This window comes from Myxine glutinosa, chromosome 4 (assembly GCF_964187855.1).
Source record: "Myxine glutinosa chromosome 4, kmMyxGlut1.1, whole genome shotgun sequence".
NCBI lineage: Eukaryota > Metazoa > Chordata > Myxini > Myxiniformes > Myxinidae > Myxine > Myxine glutinosa.
In genome coordinates, this window is record NC_136264.1 from 86,546,521 (window position 1) to 86,569,933 (window position 23,413).

Below are 23,413 nucleotides of genomic sequence, written 5' to 3' on the forward strand. Positions count from 1 at the left end.
GCTCTGTCAAGTGGGATGGGAAGTGTTGGTGAACAGCAATCTTCAGGTCTATCCTTTGTCTTTGGTTTATTCCCAAAGATTCTTGCCTTTCAGGTTTCAGTTTACTGTCATGAGGAACTCCAGGCTAAATAGGAAGAGGAGATGAGAATTCCGTTTCAAATGACACATTGACTATGACAGGAGAGAAAATCCATGAGCCATGAGTGGAGATTTCCATGGATACCATAAGAAGAGTTTGTTGAGCAGTGCGGGGTGCCAGACAGCATCGAAGGCACAAGCTATGTCTAGGTAGATGGCTCTGATCTCATGTCTGGTGTTGAGGACCTTCATCTATTGTTGAGAAAGCAGAAGCAACATGTCCAGGGTAGAGTGACCTGGTCTGAATCCAACATGATGATCAGAGATCAAGCTATTGGAGAAGAGGAAGGATTTAATGTCGGAAGAGATTATGGATTCCTTGACCTTGCTGATGATTGGAAGCAGGTTGATTGTTCTTTCATTGAAAGGATCTGTTTTTGCACCTTTTTGTGTAAAGCGGTGACATTGGCTGATTTCAATTTCTGTTGAAAATAAGTTGACCTAACGGTTTTTAGCCATTTTCTTGTAAAATATCAAATTAGAAATTTTACACTCTTCTATGATCCCCCTAAACATGGCCATTCTGAACATTTTGAGCACCTCAGAAAATCTGTAGCTCCAACGGTTTCGAAGATACAGCTATGTCGGAAGTAGCACTTCTGATGAAAAACGGCGTGGTCATTTTCGGGCTTTTCGTCCCGGATAGAGATTTTGGCACACATCCCAAGTTGTTCCTTGGGGTCATATTAGCCTATAACAGTTGAGTTATCCTCTCCTAAATTATGTGCATACATATCTAAGCCAGGTCCAAGACTATTATACATTATTTTCTATCTCATTTCAAGGTCAGTAACCTTCGTTTTGACATTTCCGGGCCTGGCCTGTCCGGGCCTGTTTCGGTTATAGTCCGTCCTTTGTCATTGAACACCGCTCGCTCGTGAACCATCGTCGTCTCCTGACTTGTGTATTTCATTTATTATTATTATTATTTTTTTTCAAAAAGAAAATTCCACTTTGACATTATGGGGAATTATATGTAGATCAGTGACAAAAAATCTCAATTCAATCCATTTTACATTCAGGCTGTAACACAACAAAATGTGAAAAAGGTCAAGGGGTGTGAATACTTTCTGAAGGTACTGCAAGTCTAATCTTGGTTTTCTTCGTCAAATCAGGAAATGTCATCAGTTTGGATTTGGTAAAGGGCAAGTAGAATCTGCTATTCTGACCAAGTGACAAGGTACAAACAAACTGCTCAAGCTTCTTTTTCCTAATGTCGAAAGCCGAGAGGAGACACATTCTTGCACTTCATGAGTGGCATGCACCCCAGTAGCTATGTTTGCTAATCCCACTGGATGTTTGTCATCATCAAATGTATCTGTCATTTTCTTTCTGAGGTGTGCTGTTCGAGAAGAAACATGTTCCTCATCACGTTTCAGGGCAGCTGGGAGGCTTTATTCATGGATCTGCTTATCATCTTCCTTTGTGAAGCCCTCACGCTCCCTCATGACTTTGCCATGATTCCTCCGCAGCCTTTTGAGTCTTTAATCACTGTCTTCTCAACTGCCATATCTGTTCAAATTCCATTGAATTTACAAGGCATATCCAACAAGTACTCTGGTGTCCAGTATATTAAATGTGGGTGATTTTGAATAACCCCATTGTTGATACTGCTCAAAGTGAGGTATCATATGTTCTTGCAGTGCATCATTCAGCTTTGCCAGAGGTTTTCTTGCTTCTTGTTTCCTTCATTTATTGCATTATGTGCCTCAGCAAGCTGCTGCCAAAGTGATGAAGGAATATTTGCAAGTATTCCATTTACTTCACACCATTTCATGAAACCACGGAACAATAGCTCTGATACAGCTTCATAAGCCAGTATCATATCTCAATTGAATTGTTTTCCCATCGACATTTGATTAAAGTGGTTCGTTTGGCATGACTTTCATAGGACGTAGTTGTGCAGTTTGAGTGAAAAGGAACAAGGAAATAATATCAACATATGGACAATTTGAAGGATCATATACCAGATTGTGAGAATTTAAAGACAAAGAGCAACATCATATTGACATCTTGCATTGTATAATAGGTTTTTTTAAATCTTTCAAACTTCTGTACGACTCACAAGGAAGAACGTATCATGTCAACATTAATTGGCATCGATTATTCATTGATATTTTCAAAACAGGATCAACTGCCAAATAGGAACATGAATTCCTTAACAGAAATTACTATTATTAAATGAGTTTATGATTTGGTACAGGTCAACCATTCAAAATATTTCACTGCTTTATAGGATCTTGAGAGAATATGAGGCATACCCCGAGATGTATTAGACGTTTCATATTATGCCTATAGATCTCGTAACATTAGCTTTAAAATGGTTTGACGTCATCTTAAACTTGCCCGGGTAATGCAAAATGTGCTTCAAAGACACTGATATGCACCGAGTAAATACTCCAGTTTTACAAAAACCCGACCACGTGTGAACTCCACATCATGCCTAATCAAAAAGTATGGTTAATAAGCTTTTCAATGAGGTATGATATGGGTGTGTGACTTTCGGGTGCATTAAACTTAAGGTTTTGTGACATTTTCCAGAATGGCTTCTTCCTTAAAGGATGCCATACCATGTGACCTATGACATCAGAGTTAACAATATTATAGTCTCCATCTGGAATCCCTCCTATGTTTAAAACAAGTGGTTGCAGAGAAAACCATTTTTAAAGTTAAATATATAGATGCAGATAAACACACACACACACACACACACACACACACACACACACACACACACACACACACACACACACACACACACACACACACGCACACACACACACACACACACACACAGTCTCGTATACTCTTTGGGGCGAGACTAACAATCTAAACTGAGTTGGACATTTTTTGCTCTCACCTTCGAATCCGTAGCTCATATTCATTACGTTGCTGGTTGAGCTCTGCCTTGAGACTAGCAATCATGTTCTGCAACGTTCCATGTTGTATGTTCACTGCACCACGACCCCGTGGTTCCCAAACATAAGGCTGTGCAGGCGGAATCGGTGGAACTGAGACACGGCTTCGCACGCACACCTCAACCATTTCCACCCGAGTCTCACGTGAAATTTGCGTCGACGGTGGCATCGTTGTAGCCAAACGCTCATTAGCATCATGTCCCCAATGTGGGCAAGCAAGCCAACCCGTTTGGCCCTGGGCCTCACTTGCACCACCGCTATGACTAATCAATGGCCCTGCAGGATGGTGGTGATGATGGTGGTGGTGGTGATGGGGAGGAGGGGGTGGCGGGAGAGGTAAAGGAGCCCCAGTAGCCTCCCAAGAGGATGTAGAACAGGTAGCACTGTCAATACTGCCATAATCTTCAGAGGTTGGACCAGGTGATGCCCGCAATCCGGGTAACACGTTGTCATATGCAGAAAGGCGTTGTACAGACTGTGATGATTGTGGAAGTGATGTTACAATCACACCGGGATAGGATCTGCCATCCCCTTCATCACTTGATGTTCTACGACCTGTTGGTCGCACCGTCGCAAAACCATTTGTGACCCACTGGCCAGCATGTGCTCCAGATGAAGAAACCACTCGTGGGACACTTGCACTTCCAGTGAACATGGTGGAGCTACTTGTGACTGAGCCAAGACCCATCTTCAAGCCAGGAGATTTGAGGGGACCAGACCGACGACTCGGACCACGCAAAGGAGCTGCAATTCCCACAGGAGGCTGAGAAACCGGGCCACTCATAGCTGCTCCTCCACCATGAGCATCCCAAGCTCCAGCACCGAGTGAACCATTTGTAACAATGGCTCGTGTTTTTGTGCTGCTGATTGTCTTTTGGGGTGAACCATATGGTACGTTGGGACCACCAAGTTTTAAGGGACCCTCCAGACGGGGGTGGCGAACACGTGGTGGTGAACCACTATCTGGAGACCCTAAGTCTGGGCTGACCCAATCAGCAGACCCTTCATCATCACCTTCATCCCACGGTGGTGAACTTGGCTCAATGCTTTCTCGTTCAGGTGAAGGCACCCAACCTGGAGAACCACTTGGGTGGCCTTCACCCTCCGATGAGCCAACTTCAAAACGGCCCCATTTTGGAAATAATATTCGCCGACTGGGCGACCTCTCAGTGCATTCACTCGACCCCATATCTTCTTCATATTCCTCCACAACACCTTTCTCCCTCTCTTTCCGTAAATGTTGCTCTGCATCGAGCCGTGCCGCTGCTGCAGCAACAACTTTCTCGGGAGCAGTTTGTAGTTCAATTTCCTCCCTCGTAGTTGCGAAGCTTTCTGGAGACTCAGAAGGAGGCTGCTGTGGGAACAGCCAAGCATGCTCCGATATAAGCACCTCTACAAGTTGCTGCTCAGCTGCTGCACCTGCAAAACCACCAGGAGTCTTCTTTGTATGCATCAAAATCAAAAGATTTAGCCAGTAAACATCAATCATCAAATTTCCCTCTTTTTTACAGATATTGAGACATTTATTTTTCCATCGGCTTTTCCCTAAGTAAAATAAATAACAATTCCTATATGTGTGACACAGAGTATAGGGCATTTCCAAAAAGCTAAAGCTTGTGGTGAAATGCCTTAAACAACAAATTACAAACTACCAGACAAGAACTTTGAGCAAATGGCTATGAGCAAAAGTAAACACAAGAATGGACAAAATACTGAAGCTAAAGTGCAATAATTGTTCAGGGGAATATTTTATGCTATAGACCTACATATTGGTGTATGAGAAAGAACACAAGGTCTTGGTAGTCTGTTGGTTTGGTTTGGTAGTTACACAATGGTTTGGTAGTCTGTTGGTTTGGTTTGGTAGTTACACAATGGTTTGGTAGTCTGTTGGTTTGGTTTGGTAGTTACACAATGGTTTGGTAGTCTGTTGGTTTGGTTTGGTAGTTACACAATGGTTTGGTAGTCTGTTGGTTTGATTTGGTAGTCTGTTGGTTTGGTTTGGTAGTTACACAATGGTTTGGTAGTCTGTTGGTTTGGTTTGGTAGTTACACAATGGTTTGGTAGTCTGTTGCATGTTTTAAGTATTCAGCCAATCCCACAGTTGGCATTCTGTGCACTTGGTTGAGCTCCAACCGGCCGCTGCTTCATTCTCGTCTCGGCAGGTACATTCTCGGGATGAATTGGTTTTTGTAGAACATTTTGTGGATGGTGAAGAGTTTCCTTGTTTTGATATCTAGTTTATTGATTTCCGCTTGTGGCCTGTTTATTATTCCGCAGCTGTACTGGAATACTGGTACTGCTAGTTGGTTTATGGCTTTGGTTTTATTTCTTGGGGAAAGATATGTTTTCTGAATCAGCTTTGTTCTATGCAAGTATTATTTGCCAATTGTTTTGCGCATTTGCTTGCGACATATTTGGAGGCCATCTTCTACTCGATGGTATTTGTATGATACTTCCTTTTCAAGTTCCTGTATTGTTGAATGAAGGTCGATTTTTATGTTATCTGTCTGTTGGTTTACATTGTATGAATGTGCTATTGACACACTTATCTCGGCCAAATTCCATTTGCATGTTGTCAGAGTACCGCTTCACTAATTTCAATAGTTTTGCCATTTTTTTGTCATTTGGTGTGAAGAGTTCTAAATCATCCATGTACAGTAGACGTGTCACCTTTCCTGTTTCTTTGGACATTCTCTTATTGGATGTTCGGGTGTAGCCATGTCCTTGCTTATTAATGAGGTTGCTTGATCCCACATTATACCTTCACTCCTGGAAAGACTGTCACCCTGGAATATCGTGCATCATATCTTCACTTTCGATCTTTCCTTACAAGGTGCTGTAATACCAATGTGTAATCCCAAAGCTCCATGTCTTTTTTCTTACCCAGTTTGATTATTTGTGGGTTGATCTTGTACAATTGCATGCATTTTATCATCGATGAATGTGGAACACTATCACAAGCTTTTTTTATAGTCTATCCAGGCTGTACCCGGTGTGTACTCAGTGTGTACCACCGGTGTTTACCCAGTGTGTACCCCAGTTTATAATAGGTACACCGTATCCCTGCGTATCGTAAGAAGCGACTAAAAGGGTTGGCGTCAGGAAGGGCATCCGGCCATAAAACATAGCCTCAAAAAGGGAACCATGACAATTACAACTACATATGGGCAGGGTACAGCCCGAAGTACCCCGTGGGGGACCTCACTCCCTCTCCTCAAAAATCAAGGTGGGGAACCCGATCGAAGCAAGGGTGGAAATCACTCCATTTATGACGACGAAACGTCTGATGCCTGACATGGAGATCGGTTTCTGAGGTTTGGGACATGGAATGTAGGGACAATGACAGGGAGATCAGGAGAAATGGTGGAAGTATTGGTCAGAAGAAGAGTGGACATATGTTGTGTGCAGAAGACGAGATGGAAGGTAAGTGGTGTGAGAATGGTGAAGGGTAGGCAGGGACAGAAATACAAGCTTGTGTGGCAAGGGTGCCCGGAAGACTGCATGGTGTTGGTGTCCTGTTTTCTGGGGAGTTTGCAGACAGTGTGGTGAGGTTGACTAGTGTGAGTGAAAGGTTGATGATGGTGAAAATGATGATTGGAAAGCTCTTGGTGAAAGTCATCTCGGGATATGCTCCGCAGGTCGGTCGGTGCGATGAAGAGAAGGACAAGTTCTGGTGTGCAATAGAGAAGCTGATGGAAAACGTGAAAGATGAGAAAGTTGTTGTGGTAGGAGGAGACCTAAATGGACATGTGGGAAGGAGTATATACGGTTTTGAGGGAGTTCATGGGGGTTACGAAAAGGGTGTGAGGAATGGAGAAGGTGAAAGGATTTTGGAGTTTGCTGATGGAGCTGGTTTGTTGATTTGTAATACTCAGTTCCAGAAAGAGTATGATAAGCTTGGTACATACACGTCAGGTGGGTCGACGACAACCGTTGACTATCTGATGGTGCGTTGACGAGTTAGGGGGCACCTCCGGGACACAAAGGTGATCCCGGGGGAGGAGGCTGGAGCACAGCACCCCTTGGTTGTCTGCGACATAATGGTGAAAGGTGCGAGGATAGCTCGGCGGGTGAAGTACCAACCGAGAATGAAGGTGTGGAGGTTTAAAGAGGCGATGGTGAGGGGGGCATTAAAAGAGAGGCTGAGTATGGTAGTGGATGATATGGTTGAGCTTGAAAGTGGTTGGAGGTCAATAAAAGATAGTCTGTTGGGAGCCGTTGGTGAGGTATGTGGATGGACAAAAGGACCACTGAGGAACTCAGAAACATGGTGGTGGGATGATGAAGTTGGAAAGAAGATTGACGAGAAGAGGAAGAAGTTCAAGGAGTGGCAGAAGGCGAAGGGTACGGGAGGGGGGGGGGGCAGAAAAGGCAGAGCATGAAAGTTATAAGGTAGCCAAGAAGGCTGCAAAGGAAGAGGTAGCAAAGGCGCAGGAGGATTGTAGGAAAATGTTCGGAGAACGCTTGGATTCGGAAGAGGGTCAGAGAGTGGTATTCAGGATTGCAAAGCAGATAGCGAAAGAGAGGTGTTATGTGATGGGGGTTTGTTGCTTGAAGGATGAAGTGGGACAAATCATTGTGGACCCAGATGGAAATAAAGGAAAATGGAAGAGATATATGGAAATGCTGTTGAATGCAGAGAATGAATGGGATGGCAACATTAGTCAGTGGGCTGAGTAGGGTTTACATGCACCCCCCCCACAACTTAACTTCCCGGGTATGTCCATGTACCCCCCACCCTAGGGGTTAGGAAAAACCATGTTAACAGAAAAAAAACTCATTCCCAAGGTACCTCCCACGCATATTTTGATGTTACCCCCCCTGTTTCAGTGATTTCCGAAAATTAGGGGTAGGCGAAATTCAAATGGCCATAACTTTTTACCTCGTCATCCTATGGTTGCATATGACCCCTCAAAATGTTTGTCCTGGGACACTCTTTGCAATGATATGTGTTATATGCAAATGAGGTCACTAATGAGGTCACCAGAGGTCAAACTATGAGGGAATGAGTTTTTTTATGTTAACATGGTTTTTCCTAACCCCTAAGGTGGGGGGTACATGGACATACCCGGGAAGTTAAGTTGTGGGGGGGGGGGGGGGGGTGCATGTAAACCCTACTCAGCCCACGGACTACATGGAGAGTAACCCAGTTTTAGGACCGGCAGAGAAGATAACTGAGAAGGAAGTTGAGGAAGCAATAAAAGCAATGAAGTGTACAAAAGCGGGTGGGCCGACGGGAGTTGTGGGAGATATGTTGACGGCAGCAGGAAATTGGGGTGTGAAGAGAATGACAGAGATCTGTAATCTGGTGGTGAAAGAAGGCCGCGTTCCAGTGGATTGGGAACTGAGTACCATCGTCCCTCTATACAAGGGGAAAGGTGACCCTCTGGACTGTGGCTCGTATCAAGCGCTAAAGTTATTGGAGCATGGTATGAAGGTATTGGAAAGGGTGTTGGAGAGGAGGATAAGGAAGAAAGTGAAGATCGACGAAATGCAGTTTGGATTTATGCCAAGAATAGGAATGACAGACGAGCTTTTTATTGTAAGGCAGTTGCAGGAGAGGTACATGGAGAAGAGGAAGAAGTTGTTTCTTGGGTTTGTTGATCTGGAGAAAGCATTCAATAGGGTTCCACGCGAAGTAGTGACAGGGCATTGAGGAAGTTAGGAGTGGAGGAATGGTTGATCAGAGTAGTGATGGCAATGTAGGAGAGAGCGCACACAGCTGTAAGGACGAAGAACGGGAACAGTGTTGCGTTTGAGGTGAAGGTGGGAGTGCATCAGGGGACAGTAATTAGTCCACTACTATTTGTAGCTGTGATGGAGGTGCTGGCTCGGAATGTAAAGGAGGGTTTACCGTGGGAGTTGTTGTATGCAGATGATCTGGTGTTGATTGTGGAAAGTATGGATGGACTGAAGGAGAAGATGAACAAGTGGAAGGAATGTATGGAGACAAAAGGTCTGATGGTGAATAGCGGAAAAACGAAGATGATGGCAAGTGGTAAAGCATGTGGTGAGGTGGAAAGAACTGGGAAGTGGCCGTGTGCTGTGTGCAGGAAGGGTGGCGGAGAAAACTCCATTCAATGTACAATGTGCACAGAGTGGGTTCATCAAAAATGTAGTGGTCTGAGAGGGTCATTAACCAGTGTGGCAGCTACATTCAAGTGTAAGATTTGCACAGAGGGAGCTACAGATGGAGGAAATGTTGAGTTGGATCTTGGAGACGGCGTGAAGCTGGAAGGTGTGAAAACATTTTGCTACGTCGGATACATGTTGAATGGAGAAGGTGGATCAGACTCCACAACAGTTGCTCGAGTGAGATGTGCATGGAAGAAGTTTCGGGAACTGAGTGGCGTGCTGACGAGGAGGGGAGTGTCATTAAAGCTGAAGGGAAAAGTGTATGCTGCATGTGTGAGAAGTGTTATGATTTATGGGAGTGAGACATGGGTAATGAACGTAGAGCAGCAACGAAGGCTGGAAAGGGTGGAAATGCGAATGGTTCAGTGGATGTGTGGAGTATCGTTGAGAGAGAGGAAGACAAATGATGAATTGCGAAAGATGATGGGAATAGAGCCTGCGATGGATGCTGTGAAGAGAAACAGGTTGAGATGGTTTGGTCATGTGTTGAGGAAGGATGAAAGTGACTGTTTGAGAAGAATGATGGAAATGAATGTAGAAGGAAGTTGAGGACGGGGAAGACCGAGAAAGACATGGCTAAAGGTTGAGGAAGAGGAAATGTGGGCAAGGGGGTTAACAAGGGGAGATGCAGAAAATAGGGCAAAATGGAGAAGATTGTCATGGGGTCCGCATGGCTAACCCCCACTCTAGCAGGGAAAATGGCCTTAAAATGCCTGTTGTTGTGTTTTTTATCCAGGCTGTGGACAATTTTGTTCATTTCCTTTTTCAGCTTTTGAGTGTTGACTTGTTTTGTCGTGGGTGGTCTATTGTTCCATTGCATCCTCTCTTCCATCCTTTCTGTTCTGCCTCCAGGCCTCCTTGTTGGGTTAGGGGGCAGTACATCATTCCTGCGATGATTTCCATCTGAAGTTTTTATGTTGGTGGTATACATGTTATTGGTCTATACTTGTGAGGTAGTTAGGTTTCTTGAGAATTTGAGATGAGGAAGGTCTTACCCTTTGTGAGCCACTCATCCATTACCTCCTCCTCTTAGATACGTTTGTTGAATGCTCACGCATAGTGATTGTGGAAAGCATCTATTGGCTATAGATATAAATTTGGAATTCCATCTGGGGCCAAGGCTTTTAAAGTTTTTTTTCTCTCCTTCATCACATATCCCTGTGGGAATTTCCTTTGGGTGTTGCTTTTTCACTTCTATGTTAGGATTAAATTCTTTCTCATTATGTTATTTTGGGTATTCATAGATTCCTTTCCAAAACTAAAGGTTCAAGGGAACCTGAACTCAACTGGTCTATATCAATATGGTTAGAATATGCATAATAGAACCACAAACTATATAGTTTATATGTGCTAAAAATATATGAAAAAATTGATTTTTCAATATGGCCGCCATGCCACGCCCATTTTTGGGCAGGCAATGCCCAAATGCAATCCCAAACTAGTTTGTCTTAAAGATGCTGCATAACAAATTTCATCAAATTTAATCAATATTTATGACTTTTAGAGCGTAGACGTCGAATTGTTTACAGACGACAGACAGACAGACAGACGGACGGACGGACGACGGACACTGGGTGTCGGCAAAAACTCAGCTGGACATAGTCCAGTTGAGTTAAAAATTCAAGTCTATCCTTCTTGAAGGTGGAATGGGGGAGGGAGTGGAAGGCGGTGGGGGTGAAGGGGCTAAATGGGTTGATACATCTTGCCTTTGTTTCCGTAGTTCGCGGTGGAATCTTTTCAGGTTGTTTTCAAACATCTGATTTTGTTTTGTAATGTTTTTCCGATGGTATTTTGAGTTTGTTTTCATCATTTCTATTTTGATATTGTTTCTATTCTGATATCTTCCTTGAAATCGTTTCTATTTTGATATTGCTGCTATTTTGATATATTCCACGATATCGTTTCTATTTTGAGTTTGTTTATAGCAACCATGACCTCTAGTCTAGATCTTTGTCCTCGGCCTTTTGTTTGTTTTTTATTTTTTGGATTCTCTTTATTAGCTTTGGATTTCTGTTTCCTCTTATAAACTGCTGCTTTTGTCCCAATCCCTTTCTCAGTTGTTCTCTCTCTTTCATTTGTCTCCGTCCCAATGGTGGTGAATGGTCTTTGTCTATAGGGCCGGATTTATCTTTCTTGTGGTGATTGAATGAGCTTGACTCACTTTTTCTTGAAAGAGCAATGCTGCTGCAAAACTCACGGTGTTGATTTCCTTCAAGGCTGCTGACCTTGTTATGATTTTCTGAGTGCTCTGTTGGCTCTCCTCACTAGTATTTTTGTCCTTGTGTTATTTCCTATTCCATACAGTTGTGGTCTCATAGAAACTGTGTGTGTGTGTGTATATATATATATATATATATATATATATATATATATATATATATATATATATATATATATATATATATATATATATATATATATATTATATTATATTATATTATATATATATATACATATATATACACAGACTTGGCATTTAATATGGAATATATATATTTTTTCTTGACTTGGGTTTACTTTCTTAACTCAGTATATCAATCTGGTGAGTTTCTTTTACACTTTGGTGATCTATTTGTAAAAAGAACCATGTCACTGATTGTCTGTCGCAGAAAGAAGTCAACAACAGGATTATATCACAGGTGGCGTGGCAAAATGTACGGACAGGTGCATTTCATGATTGGCTTCACACTCGGGTATACAAGGGTTGTTGCGTTCTGTATTAGTGGAAAACAACTGCTGCATGTCTCCAAAAGTTATTGCCGCTTCCTCTGGAGATGGTCCATCAACTCGACAATGCTGTTTGTCATCGAGTGGTGGCTTTACGAAATTACGGCATGAAACAGCGTGCTATTGCTCGGCAGTATGGCATCACTCAAGGTCAGGTGTCAAAGATCCTGAAACGAAATGCTCAGAGGGGTGTCCCTACTCCAATACCGAGGCCAGGACGTCCCCGCAGAACCACAAGGAGGGATGATCGCCAGCTGCACCGGTTAGTCCGCAATGGCCGTACCAAGTCAGCTAATCGGCTTAGGGCTGAGTGGCAGCAACTGACAAATGTGCCTGTATCCAGAAGGCTAGTCAACCAACGACTGGTTCAAGCAGGCTATCGTGCCAGGTGGCCCCTGAGAAAGCCACGCCTGACCAGACAACACCGCCAGCGCCGATTGCAGTGGGCCAGAGAGCACCGTCAATGGCAGCCAGGACACTGGAATCACGTAATCTTCAGTGACGAGTCTAGATTTCTGGTCTATCGTCGAGATGGCCGCGTCCGAATGCGCAGACAAGTGCATGAAGCCTACAACAAAGATTGTTTAGTGCCAAGAGTCCAAGCTGGAGGTGGTGGGGTGACCGTTTGGGCTGCTTTTCATGCAGGGGGCAAAACTGACCGGGTTGTTCTGAATGGAAACCTGAACCAGTTCAAGTACAGGGCCATTCTGGAAGAAACATTGCTTCCATTTGCTCGTGCAGCCTTTTGAGGAAACTTTGTCTTCCAAGATGACAATGCACGGCCTCATCGTGCTCGCATGATCCAACACTTTCTTGCTGACCGTGGTGTAGAGCATATGGAGTGGCCTGCCATGTCCCCGGATATGAATCCGATAGAGAACTTGTGGGCAGAATTAACGCGTCATATCGACCACTTGGACCAGCAGCCGACCTCTGTGCGTGAATTGCAGCAGGCTATTGTCACTGCATGGCAAGCGATTCCTGTCCAAACCTTGGCAAATCTCGTTAACAGCATGCCTCAACGTGTACATGCTCTCCTGAATGCTCGTGGGGGTTACACGAAGTACTGAACTGTAATTTTACTGTCCGTAATCCCAGTCGTAATTTAACTTTTGTTTTTGTTAAAAAAAAATTTGGCTAATGTTCAAAATAAAGAGATACTTCTGGAAAACGTACAGAAGTTTAACACAGTACTGTCCATGAATTGAGTTCGATATCAGTTTGCATCACTTTCAAGGATCAATTTATTTGTTTCGAAATGTCAAATGTGGTTTTTGTTTCTTTTAAAGGTCACATTAACAAAGTCTAGAATAATTTCAACATAATTCCAATGAACTTTTGGTTCTAAGACATCTTGAAAAGTAAGTTCACCCCAACAAAAAAAAAATTCCATATTAAATGCCAAGTCTGTATGTGTATATATATATATATATATATATATATATATATATATATATATATATATATATATATATATATATATATATATATATATATAAATAATGGTATCTGTAATCTGGTTCTCCAACCTAATGAGCGGACAACATGACGTCATCGCCATGCACGTCCGCCTTGCCTGCAAAGTTCCAGAGGAACCATCTAGCAGTGCGTCATTACGGATTATAAATACGTCATTACGTCATGTTGTCCGCTCATTAGGTTGGAGAACCAGATTGCAGATACCATTATTAGTAACTCCCAACCGCAACCAGGTCGACTCCATATGATGAGTGGATACCAGAGATAACGTTACCGCGTGGCAGGCGGTGCTTATCGCTCCCAGCAAGGTGCAGCAGCAGCTGTATGGGACACCTTGCTGGCGGTTCTCCACTGATGATATGAAGGTCGCATAGTGACTGATATATATGTATATGTATATATATATATATATATATATATATATAAATATATATATATATATATATATATATATATATATATATATATATACAGAGAGTGTGTGTGTGTGTGTGTGTGTGTGTGTCTGTGTGTGCGTGTGTGCGTGTGTGTGTGTGTGTGTGTGTGTGTGTGTGTGTGTGTGTGTAGCCTATGATGGCTTTACAATTCCATACCCCTATACCAATCTCTGGCAAACTTTAAATACTTGCCAGAGGTATGCAGTGTCAGGTGATGGCCAAAAACCTCCCCATTTCCCTTCCCCTTGCAATGAAGTTCTCTCTATGTATGTGTAAGTATGTCTGAAAATCACAGACAAAACAACGCACCAATATGAGACTGCTCGACAACATGGACAGGCCGTCACTGCTCTTATGGTTTGGCAGCGAGTGCCCAAGAAACCAGTGAAAAAAGAGTACCGTAGCAATTTTAGATGTGGGAGAATTACATGCTCAGTTGGTGTTACCCAGATAGTTCAGATAACAGAGCGCTGGTATGGTTCACCAGTAGGACCTGGGTGCGATTCCTTGTCTGGGCACATACTTTTCCCACATATACCTATTAGATTCTTATGTATAAACTTCATGGTGTTTCAATGGAAAATTTAAAATGTACGAAAACAACTTTGGGTTTAGTTTTTTGTGAAACACCCTGTAATCTACTATATAAGAGAGCTGTTGGTCTGTCTGTCTGTGTGTCATCATTTTTCTCAGAGATGGCTGAACGGATCTTCATCAAACTTTCAGAGGTTCATCAGTGAGTGCATGGGAGTGTGTTAGGCAAAAAACAATAAATAACAAATAAATAAAAAAGTTCGTTTTTTGGGATTTAAAAAAAATAAAATAAATCGCTCTATAGTGCCTAAGCCTTTTTGATTAATGACAGTTATATACAAGTAAAACATTCGCATAAATAAATACAAAACAATCACCAGATATTTGAATAGGATAATAAAACAATTCCAAAAGCGGTCGAAGTTGGGCGTAAGGCTTCTTCTTCTTCCTGAACGTCATCATACTTAACTCAGAAATGTGATGAATGATACATTCACCAACATATATTCAATGAAAAGGTAAAATGATGATTTGACATTTGTGATGGATTCTGATTTGGATGTAATTGCTTTTCCATTATATTTGCCCTCATTTCAAATATGTTAATGTTTCTTTTTCGCTTGAGCAATGCCGGGTAGTTCAGCTATAAACGCTTTTATACTTTACTCGGGGTACAAATACAAATACAACTTTGTCTGGGGGGGGGGGGGGGGGGGGGGTAACATAGGCTATGTGGCCGCGACCTCATTCAGGGGGTTGTGGGGGACCAGGAGATGGGTGTAAATTCACGATGTAAATGTGTACCGTGTAGCACCACCTGGTGATGGTGGCAGAGGGTATTACAATTTCCATTTTTACCTGGGCAACACTGAGGTATGAAGCACTCTTTGCATTGGAAAATTTTTCCTCCCCCCCCCCACCCCCAAAAAGGCGGAGCCTGTCAAAGCCACCCTCCCCCCCCCCCCAAAAAATATGTATATGTAGTATATCTTTCCCTTCCCTCAACTCCCCTCCCCCTTTGACTCCCCCACTCCACTCCCTTCCTCAACCTCCCTCTCCTGCTTCCTCCACCCCCTTCTCCACCCCCCCCCCCCACCCCAGCAACGCCGGGTACTCCCGCTAGTAATTAATAACGAGCAGTCAATGGGGGTGTGAATTATGCTGTTATCTGTCAGTGCAATACTGCCCTCGAGAACACTAACCTATACTTAACATGTGCCCCTCCATGAATAAATGTAGTCCTGTGCTAATTTTGATCTTATATTTTTACTTGCGAGCTCAAAGTTGAACGTGTCTGAGACATTGACAATTTGAAGCTCTCTTCCAATTTTGACGATTCTACCTGCCCTCGTTGTCCAGTTATTCTGCCGCCAAACAGACAAACACACAGACTGAATCATCAGAATCCTCCTGCACTTGGCCTATGGCCGCAGCATGAGTTGTAAAAGGCCTATACTCTTTGCAGAGCTCAAGAGCATATTACTAGTTGAGAAACGTTTCTAGACAAGAACCAATCCTGTAATTAGGGTCACCACTCTGATGCAGGATACTCGGCCATCGGTGCCAGGATGAGTTTTTCATACAAAGTTGTGCACTGGAACTGGGTCTCCATTATTTTAGAACGCCCTGCCAGAGCATCTTCTGAAATTATTGAATCTTTGGCCAAACAAAGTATTTGTTTCCGATAATAATAGAGGAGAAAGATGTGATTAAGTTAGGAATTTTATTATGGTAAACATTTTCCTGAAATAAACTTTTATTGCTTGGCACAAGGTTTTGTTTCCAATGTACTTTGTGCATATTTCATAACCTCAAATGCATATATACAGTGAATATTCACACAAAGTGGAAAGAAGACAAGACGTGTGTGTACACTATCCAGATCTGATCATAAATAACAACTTTAGCACAGTGTTCAACGTCAATGGCGAAGTTCCACGAGGAATGACCCAATATTTTGAGTTTAAAAAATGTTCTGTTTTGACCCCTGTGACCTTAAGTTCCCACCCCTGGGGCATGAAACTAGGGCTCAAATACAAAAAAATCGTTATATATTTCATGTGTCTCCCATGTTGATTGCATACACAAAGCTGAATCATAAAATGTTTAAAATGTGCCTGTAATTGCATTTTTTGGTAATCGACCTTTTGACCCTGCCCGGGGCCAAAAATGACACTGCTCTCACCCCCTTCTTGCGATGTGGTAATCATAACTACCAATTTTTGTGGATTTCTGCACAACCGGAGGAGACAGCGTGACGGACGGACAGATAGACGGATAGAGAGACAGATAGACAGACAGGCTGTGCCAATTACAATACACCCCTGTTTGAAAAATAAATAAAAAACTGTGGGAATAACGAGCACCAACAGATTTGGACCACTCTCGCGAGATCACGGCGAGGTCACGTCTTTTCGAAGCTGTTCCATGCGCTCACCGCTTTCGAAGCTAAGTGATCTTTCACATTTGTGTTTTTGTCGTATCTTTATCTTTCTTTCGGTGCATGTACCTATTGGGGTGACTTTAATAGGTTTCTCGGTGTTGGTTTTTCATACCTGTGTACAGAATCGTCGGTTTTTTTCGTATCGTGTATTCTGAGGCCTAGTGTAGTACTAGTCGGCTACCGTGTCCTCAGACCTTGGCTTGAGGCTTTTGTTTTTTGTCTCAGCGGTTCTTCTCGATCGCGCTGCAACTACTTTCGGTCTCTGTTTTTCACGGTCTTTTCACCCATACTCCCTTGTTTTAAAATCTAAAAAAAAACCAAAAATTTTTTTCCCTTCCCTGTTCTTATCCGCTTGTGCATTCTTATTTGTTCTTTCGTTATTCGTTCTTTTGCTCTTTCGTTCTTCGTTATTTGTTCTTTCGTTCTTTGACCACGTTGTTCGAGATCACGTGATCAAGTTGTTAATACATGTTTCATCTGTCCCCTGAAGAACTTTATTATTATGTCATATTCTATAACACTTTTTTCTACTTCTTCTATAAAAGGATGCTTTCGACTTGCTCACCAATTCTATTCATTCAAAAAAAAAATTCCATCTCTTACAGTGCATCTTTCAATCATTCCCTAAACTCTCCAGAACTCCACCCACCCTTCAGCGTCCTCAAACGTATTTTTGACTCGAATGTCTCAAGAAACTCATTTTGCAATAAATGTTCGTTTCCCATAAATCGTACACTTTTCAAAATCCAATCACACCCCTCCCCTCCAAATCTTCCCCATCACCCATCTCTGTCAAATCTTCCCCCTTGCCCCTCCCCCCCAAATCTTCCCAAACACCCATCCCTTTCAAATCTCCCCCGCTGCCCCTTCCCTCCTAAACTCCCCCCACACCCCTCCCCTCCGAGACTCTCCCTCACTCCTCCCCTCCTAGACTCCCCTCTCACCCCTCCTCCTCAAAGCGTCCTCCCCCGCTTCTTCCCCCTTCCAACTTTCACCTTCATCTTCCTCAACCTTCTGCCTCACTCTTCCCCCTCCTCAAATAACACCTCACTGCGCCTCACCCAAACACCATCAAACCTTTTGTCCGCCCAATTCTTCCCTTTCTCCAAGCTATTCTGTAATCTCTGACACACCTGCAACAGCTCTCCCTACCTCTTCCTCCTCTTCCACATCCTGCCCTACCGCTCCCCCCCCCCCCCTGTTCTGTATCCGATGCTCCCCCTTCCTCTTCCTTAACAGTATGGACCTCAAACATCCGGGGGCCTTCGCTCAAACTTAACTGATCTCTCCATACAGGTTGCTTCTGACAAACCAGACGTGATCTGCTTAACAGAAACCCTCCTCCTTCATGATGTCTCCGATTCCTTGGTATCTCTCCCAGGTTACTCCCTCCTCCGGTATGATAGACCTGAGCCTCGTCCTGGAGGTGGGGTTGCTATCTTTATAAAAAAACTCTCTTCCTCACTCGCCCTGCACTGCCCTCTCTCCACCTCACCCCCAGGAATACCTTTGGCTACGGCTTCCCCTTCGCTCCCACCTTTTGTTCATATGCGTGTTGTACCGTCCACCAAACAGTAATGACTCCATCTACATCTCGCTGTCTGATAATATGGACCAACTTCTATCTACCCATCCCAACTCTCTCTTCCTCATATGTGGTGATTTCAACTGTCACCATGCCAGTTGGCTGGGGGTGGGTACCTCTCTCACCAGCCATGGCTCTTCAGCAAAGGACGTCTGTGACTCACTGGGACTGACACAATCTGTCAATTTCCCAACCCGGATCTCAGTCAACGGAGAATCTTCTCTTCTGGACTTGGTTATGACTAACTTCCCTGAAAATGTCTGCTGCTCTTCTTCTGCTCCAATCGGCTCTTCTGATCATGTGCTTGTTAAAGTGGACATCTCTCTGACCTTTTTCAGAGAGCCTCCTCAGCCTCGACGAGTCTGGCATTTCACTCAGGCCAACTGGCACGGTCTTCAAGCAGCCATCAATCATCTGGACTGGTCTCCCATCTCTACTGCCTCTGACATCAACTTATCCTGGGAATTCTTCCAAAGTAAATTGCTCTCTCTCTTGCACAGATTTATCCCTTCTCGTCTTCAGTTGTCATACCCTTCCTCCCGTCCATGGTACACGGAATCTTGTGGTGAGGCTATTGCCCAGAAACAACTTGCTTTCGTCTCCTGGAAAGCAAATCCAACGGAAGGAAATCTCATTTCCTTTCACAAAGCCCGAAACAAGTGTGTGTCCACCCTCAGGAGAGCCAGGAAACAATATCTCTCCGTCCTCAGGACCGAACTCTCTTATCTGTCTCCCTCTTCCAAATCCTGGTGGCGTCTGGTGAAATCTGTTTCTGGTGTTTGTTCCCCCTCCATCCCCTCCCTCACCTTAAATGGCCACACGGCTGACTCCGCACGTGAAAAAGCTGAATGCCTCAACTCTGTGTTTGCCTCTAAATCTTGTGTCCCAAACCCATCCCTCTCTGTACCCACCGTACCCAGTCGTACCCAGCTGCTCCTGGACTCTGTGTCCTTTCCTCCTGACAAGGTGGAAAAGTTTCTGTCAACCCTCGACTCTGATTCTGCAACTGGACCTGACGGCATCAGCCCACGGGTCCTAAAATCATGTTCTTCCGCTCTTTCACTCCCCCTCTCTGTTCTCTTCACCCTCTCTTTTGCTCAAGGTCATCTTCCATCTGCTTGGAAATCTGCCAACATCACCGCTTTGCACAAAAAAGGTGCAAAAACAGATCCCAGCAACTACAGACCAATCAGCCTTCTCCCAATTATCAGCAAAGTCATGGAATCCATCATTGCTTCAGATATGAAATCTTTCCTCTTCTCCAATGGCTTGATCTCTGATCATCAAGTTGGTTTCAGACCTGGACACTCCACTCTGGACATGCTGCTTCTGCTTTCTCAACAATGGATGGAGGTCCTCAATGCCAAACAGGAAATTAGAGCAGTCTCCCTTGACATATCACGTGCCTTCGATACGGTCTGGCACCCCGCTCTGCTCACCAAACTCTCCTCTTTTGGTATCCATGGAAATCTCCACGCATGGCTGGCGGACTTCCTCTCTAGTCGTAGTCAACGTGTGGCCCTGAATGGGTTTCTCTCATCTCCTCTTCCTGTTCAGGCTGGAGTTCCCCAAGGCAGTGTTCTGGGCCCTGTGCTTTTTCTGGTCTTCATCAATGATCTCACTGACTCTCTTGAAAATCCTCTCTATCTCTTTGCTGACGACTCTACTCTCTGTCGCTCCATTCTTCATCCCTCAGATCGGCAGTGTGCAGCCTCCTCACTCTCTGCAGACCTTGACAAAATCACAGACTGGGCAAACAAGTGGAACATGTCTTTCAATCCTGACAAATCTCACACTCTTACGATGTCTCTCCGAAAAGACCGACTGGACAACCCTCCCATCCACTTTCTGAATAATCCTCTCCAAGAAGTTCTGTCACTCAAGCCTTTGGGTCTCACTATCTGCCATGATCTTTCCTGGAAAAACCACATTTCAAATCTGGCCTCCAAAGCCAGTCGCCGACTGGGCATCCTCCGTCGTGCGAAGTCCTTCCTTGGCACACCTGAGCTCCTCACCACATACAAGGCTTTCATCCGCAGCTCAATGGAATACTGCTCTCCCCTCTGGGCTGGTGCTCCTGCCTCACACCTAGCTCGCCTTCACGCTGTTGAAACCAAAGCATTCAGAATCATTGGAATCTCCCGCGATGAAGCTAACTCCAAGGGCCTCTCACTCACTCACCGCAGGCAGGTTGGTGGTCTTTCCGTCTTCTACCGACTCCTCTCTGGCCTTGCCCCCCCAGCTCTCTCTGGGCTCTGTCCCGCAAATATTCCTACAGGTCGCACAAGATCTGCCTGCAACCCTCTTTTGGTTAAACTGCCAAAATCAAGACTCTCTGCTCACCTTCACTCCTTCATTCCTCTTTTCTCCCGCCTCTGGAACAAACTCCCTCACTCTCTTCAATCCCACTCCACCCTCCAAGTCTTTAAAACAGCTGTTCACCACCATCTCTTATCTTCCCCCATCCAAAACCTTGATCTTTTCTACCCCCGCTAATCTCACCCCAATTCCACTTTTTTAAATACCAACTTTTGTCCTGGAAGTCCTTGGTGTCCTTGTGCTTTATACTTCTCCCTCCCCCCCCCCCTTCCCACGCCTCCTCCCCCCGGGCCCTCTCCCTTCCACACATCTCCCTGCTCTCGGATGTTGTGTGTGTGTGCTTCCCCTTTTCTCCCCATCTTGTCTTCCGCTCCCTCTTTTTGTGTATTTTGTTTGTCTGGTCGATTTGTTTGTGAAGTTAATGTTAGCTCTTTCACGAGCCTCGATTCAGTCTACAAAAAAAAAAAAAAAAAAAAAAAAAGTGTGATCCTTAGTTGGCTTCAGCCTGATATGCACTGAATCGGTGATGTGCAGTGAGTTCTGCCACAATACTCTTCCACATCGAAATGCACGTAAGAGAAAGGTGCCGAGACAATTTGGCTTGTCTTTGTTTTGCTGTCGTAAAATCACATTATATTTCAGACAGAGAGGAAGATGTACCGGACTGACTCTGGCTCAATATCATGCTAGCTGTACCGATAGTTAGCCGGATTCAGTCCGGAGACATTGACTACCTGGGAAAGAACATACTGGAATACAAACTCACTTCTGGGACATCCCACCTCCCTCTCCTTCATCAAGATTCTTTAAGAGGGCTCATGCATTATAGCACAGAAGACTTATTGAAGCATTTGGTTTATTTTATGGCAGAGATTTACCGCAATGAATGGATGTACTGAACATTTTGCTTCATTCAAATTCCCACATTTATGGTTAGCCAAGTTTTCCTGACTGCTAGTTAGAGGGAAATATACAAGCACACTAAGTCAGTTGTAAAATACAGCCAACTAATTCAAACTCTCTTTTGGCACAAGTGTGAACTTGGCCAATCATCACTACCAACCTAAGCATTAATGCAAGTGCATCAACATGCCAAATCTTGGAAGTTTTGGAAATCTGTGCAGTGTTACCTCGGATATCTTACCCTCCATGATGGAGAAAGGGTCGTCTGTTTTCTTTCGCAGAATGTTCGGAGCAAATACCATAGCCAGATTCTGGATGTTCATCTTGTTCTCCATCTCGTGTTTCTGCACTTCGTATAAAAACCTGCATCATCACATGACCTCAACTTACTTCACTCGAAATTGTATCCCTTCAACAAAGCACCACCTTGCTTAAAGGGACATTCATGTCCAATCAATGCATGGGAATAACTACGATTACCTGACAAAATGCAATTCAATTTCGGCTCTTCGGTACTAATGAAAAGCTTGTACGCTTAAAAGTTCAGGCCTCCAGGCCCAATTGTTTTAGTAACTTTCCAGTTGCTTGATTCCCTTTCTAATGAGAACATTATATTTAATTTTTTTCTTAATACAGTATTTCTTAATATAAACTGAGCAGAATAGTTGCCAAGATAAGAAATAATATTTGAACTGGTGCTTATTCCTTATGTTATGCCTTATGTTGCAATTCTTGCAAAAAATATTATATTCAAAATGACATTGCGGTTGGTTACTGAGAGCCTGGTGTTGGCTTAGCGGTTAGGGTGCCGGCTTGGGATCCTAGGATCCTGGGTTCGAATCCCGGTCGATCGCTGAATGAACGTCAGGGGGGTTGACTCACCTTGTCATCTTTCCGAGGTCGGCAAATTGAGTACCAGTTCACTGGTAATTCCCTGTGTGTTGCAAGAGGCGAATAACAGGGTTGGTGGCAGGAAGGGCATCCGGCCGTAAAACATTGCTCCAAAAAGGGATTACGGTGACCGGAAAAGGTCAACCCCTGCTCTGCGGAGAAAAGGTGGTTCTTCTATTGCGGTTGGTTACTGCCTGCCTATCTGTGGGATAGGTATTATGTACGGCACAATGTGGAGACATCTGCACATCAGTCAAGAAAGGATTTCCCATAGCATCGAAAAGGTCGTTTATGTCGATGAGGAACAAGACTGGACCCAAGACACTACCTTGTGGAACTCCAGCCTCCACTGGGAGAGTTCCTTTGATAGCAACATGTTGACTGCATGAGTGGAGGAAGTCAAGAAATGCCAGGTATGAAGGCGGCCTTGTATGCTTTACGCGGCAAGCTTAAGCAGAGCAGGATGCCATACGGTATCAAATGCCTGAGATATCATAGGTTGGGCTTAAAAGAAACACGAAACCTTCTTAAATGCCAGAATCCACATTTAACCAAAATAAACATTTTAAAATGATGAGAAACAATTAAGGGGAAAATTCCAAAAGAAATGTCAATCTTGCATGCACAGGCAAATCCCTTGACTCCCTCTTCTTTTCCTATCATACTTGCACTGGCCTGAACTCCAGTTCTCTGCTCAGTGAACATTTAATAAATATTTGGCCTCTCAATAATGCATTATGGATGTGCATGTTGCTTTGCCAGACTTAATTTTAAAATCATCCACATTCAAGCGTTATTTTATATGGAAACAAAAGCATTTTTCATTCATTTTACTGTACTTATTTATATGCAGACTTTCGGAATCCAGGCAAGTTGCATAATATGCCATGTTTTTCCTTCAAAA

The 23,413-nt window shown here is 43.8% G+C and overlaps 1 protein-coding gene across 1 annotated transcript in view; it reads right to left on the bottom strand.

The window, feature by feature from the left end:
* Positions 1-23,413, bottom strand: part of LOC137425917 (rho GTPase-activating protein 24-like) — a 94,263-nt gene that overhangs the window by 2,259 nt on the left and 68,591 nt on the right. Inside the window, exons 8-9 of the mRNA XM_078775264.1 lie at positions 21,860-21,981; positions 2,999-4,475 (exon numbers count right to left, since the gene is read on the bottom strand). Coding sequence (XP_078631390.1) covers positions 2,999-4,475; positions 21,860-21,981 — 1,599 coding nt within the window. The remainder of the gene's footprint in view (positions 1-2,998; positions 4,476-21,859; positions 21,982-23,413) is intronic.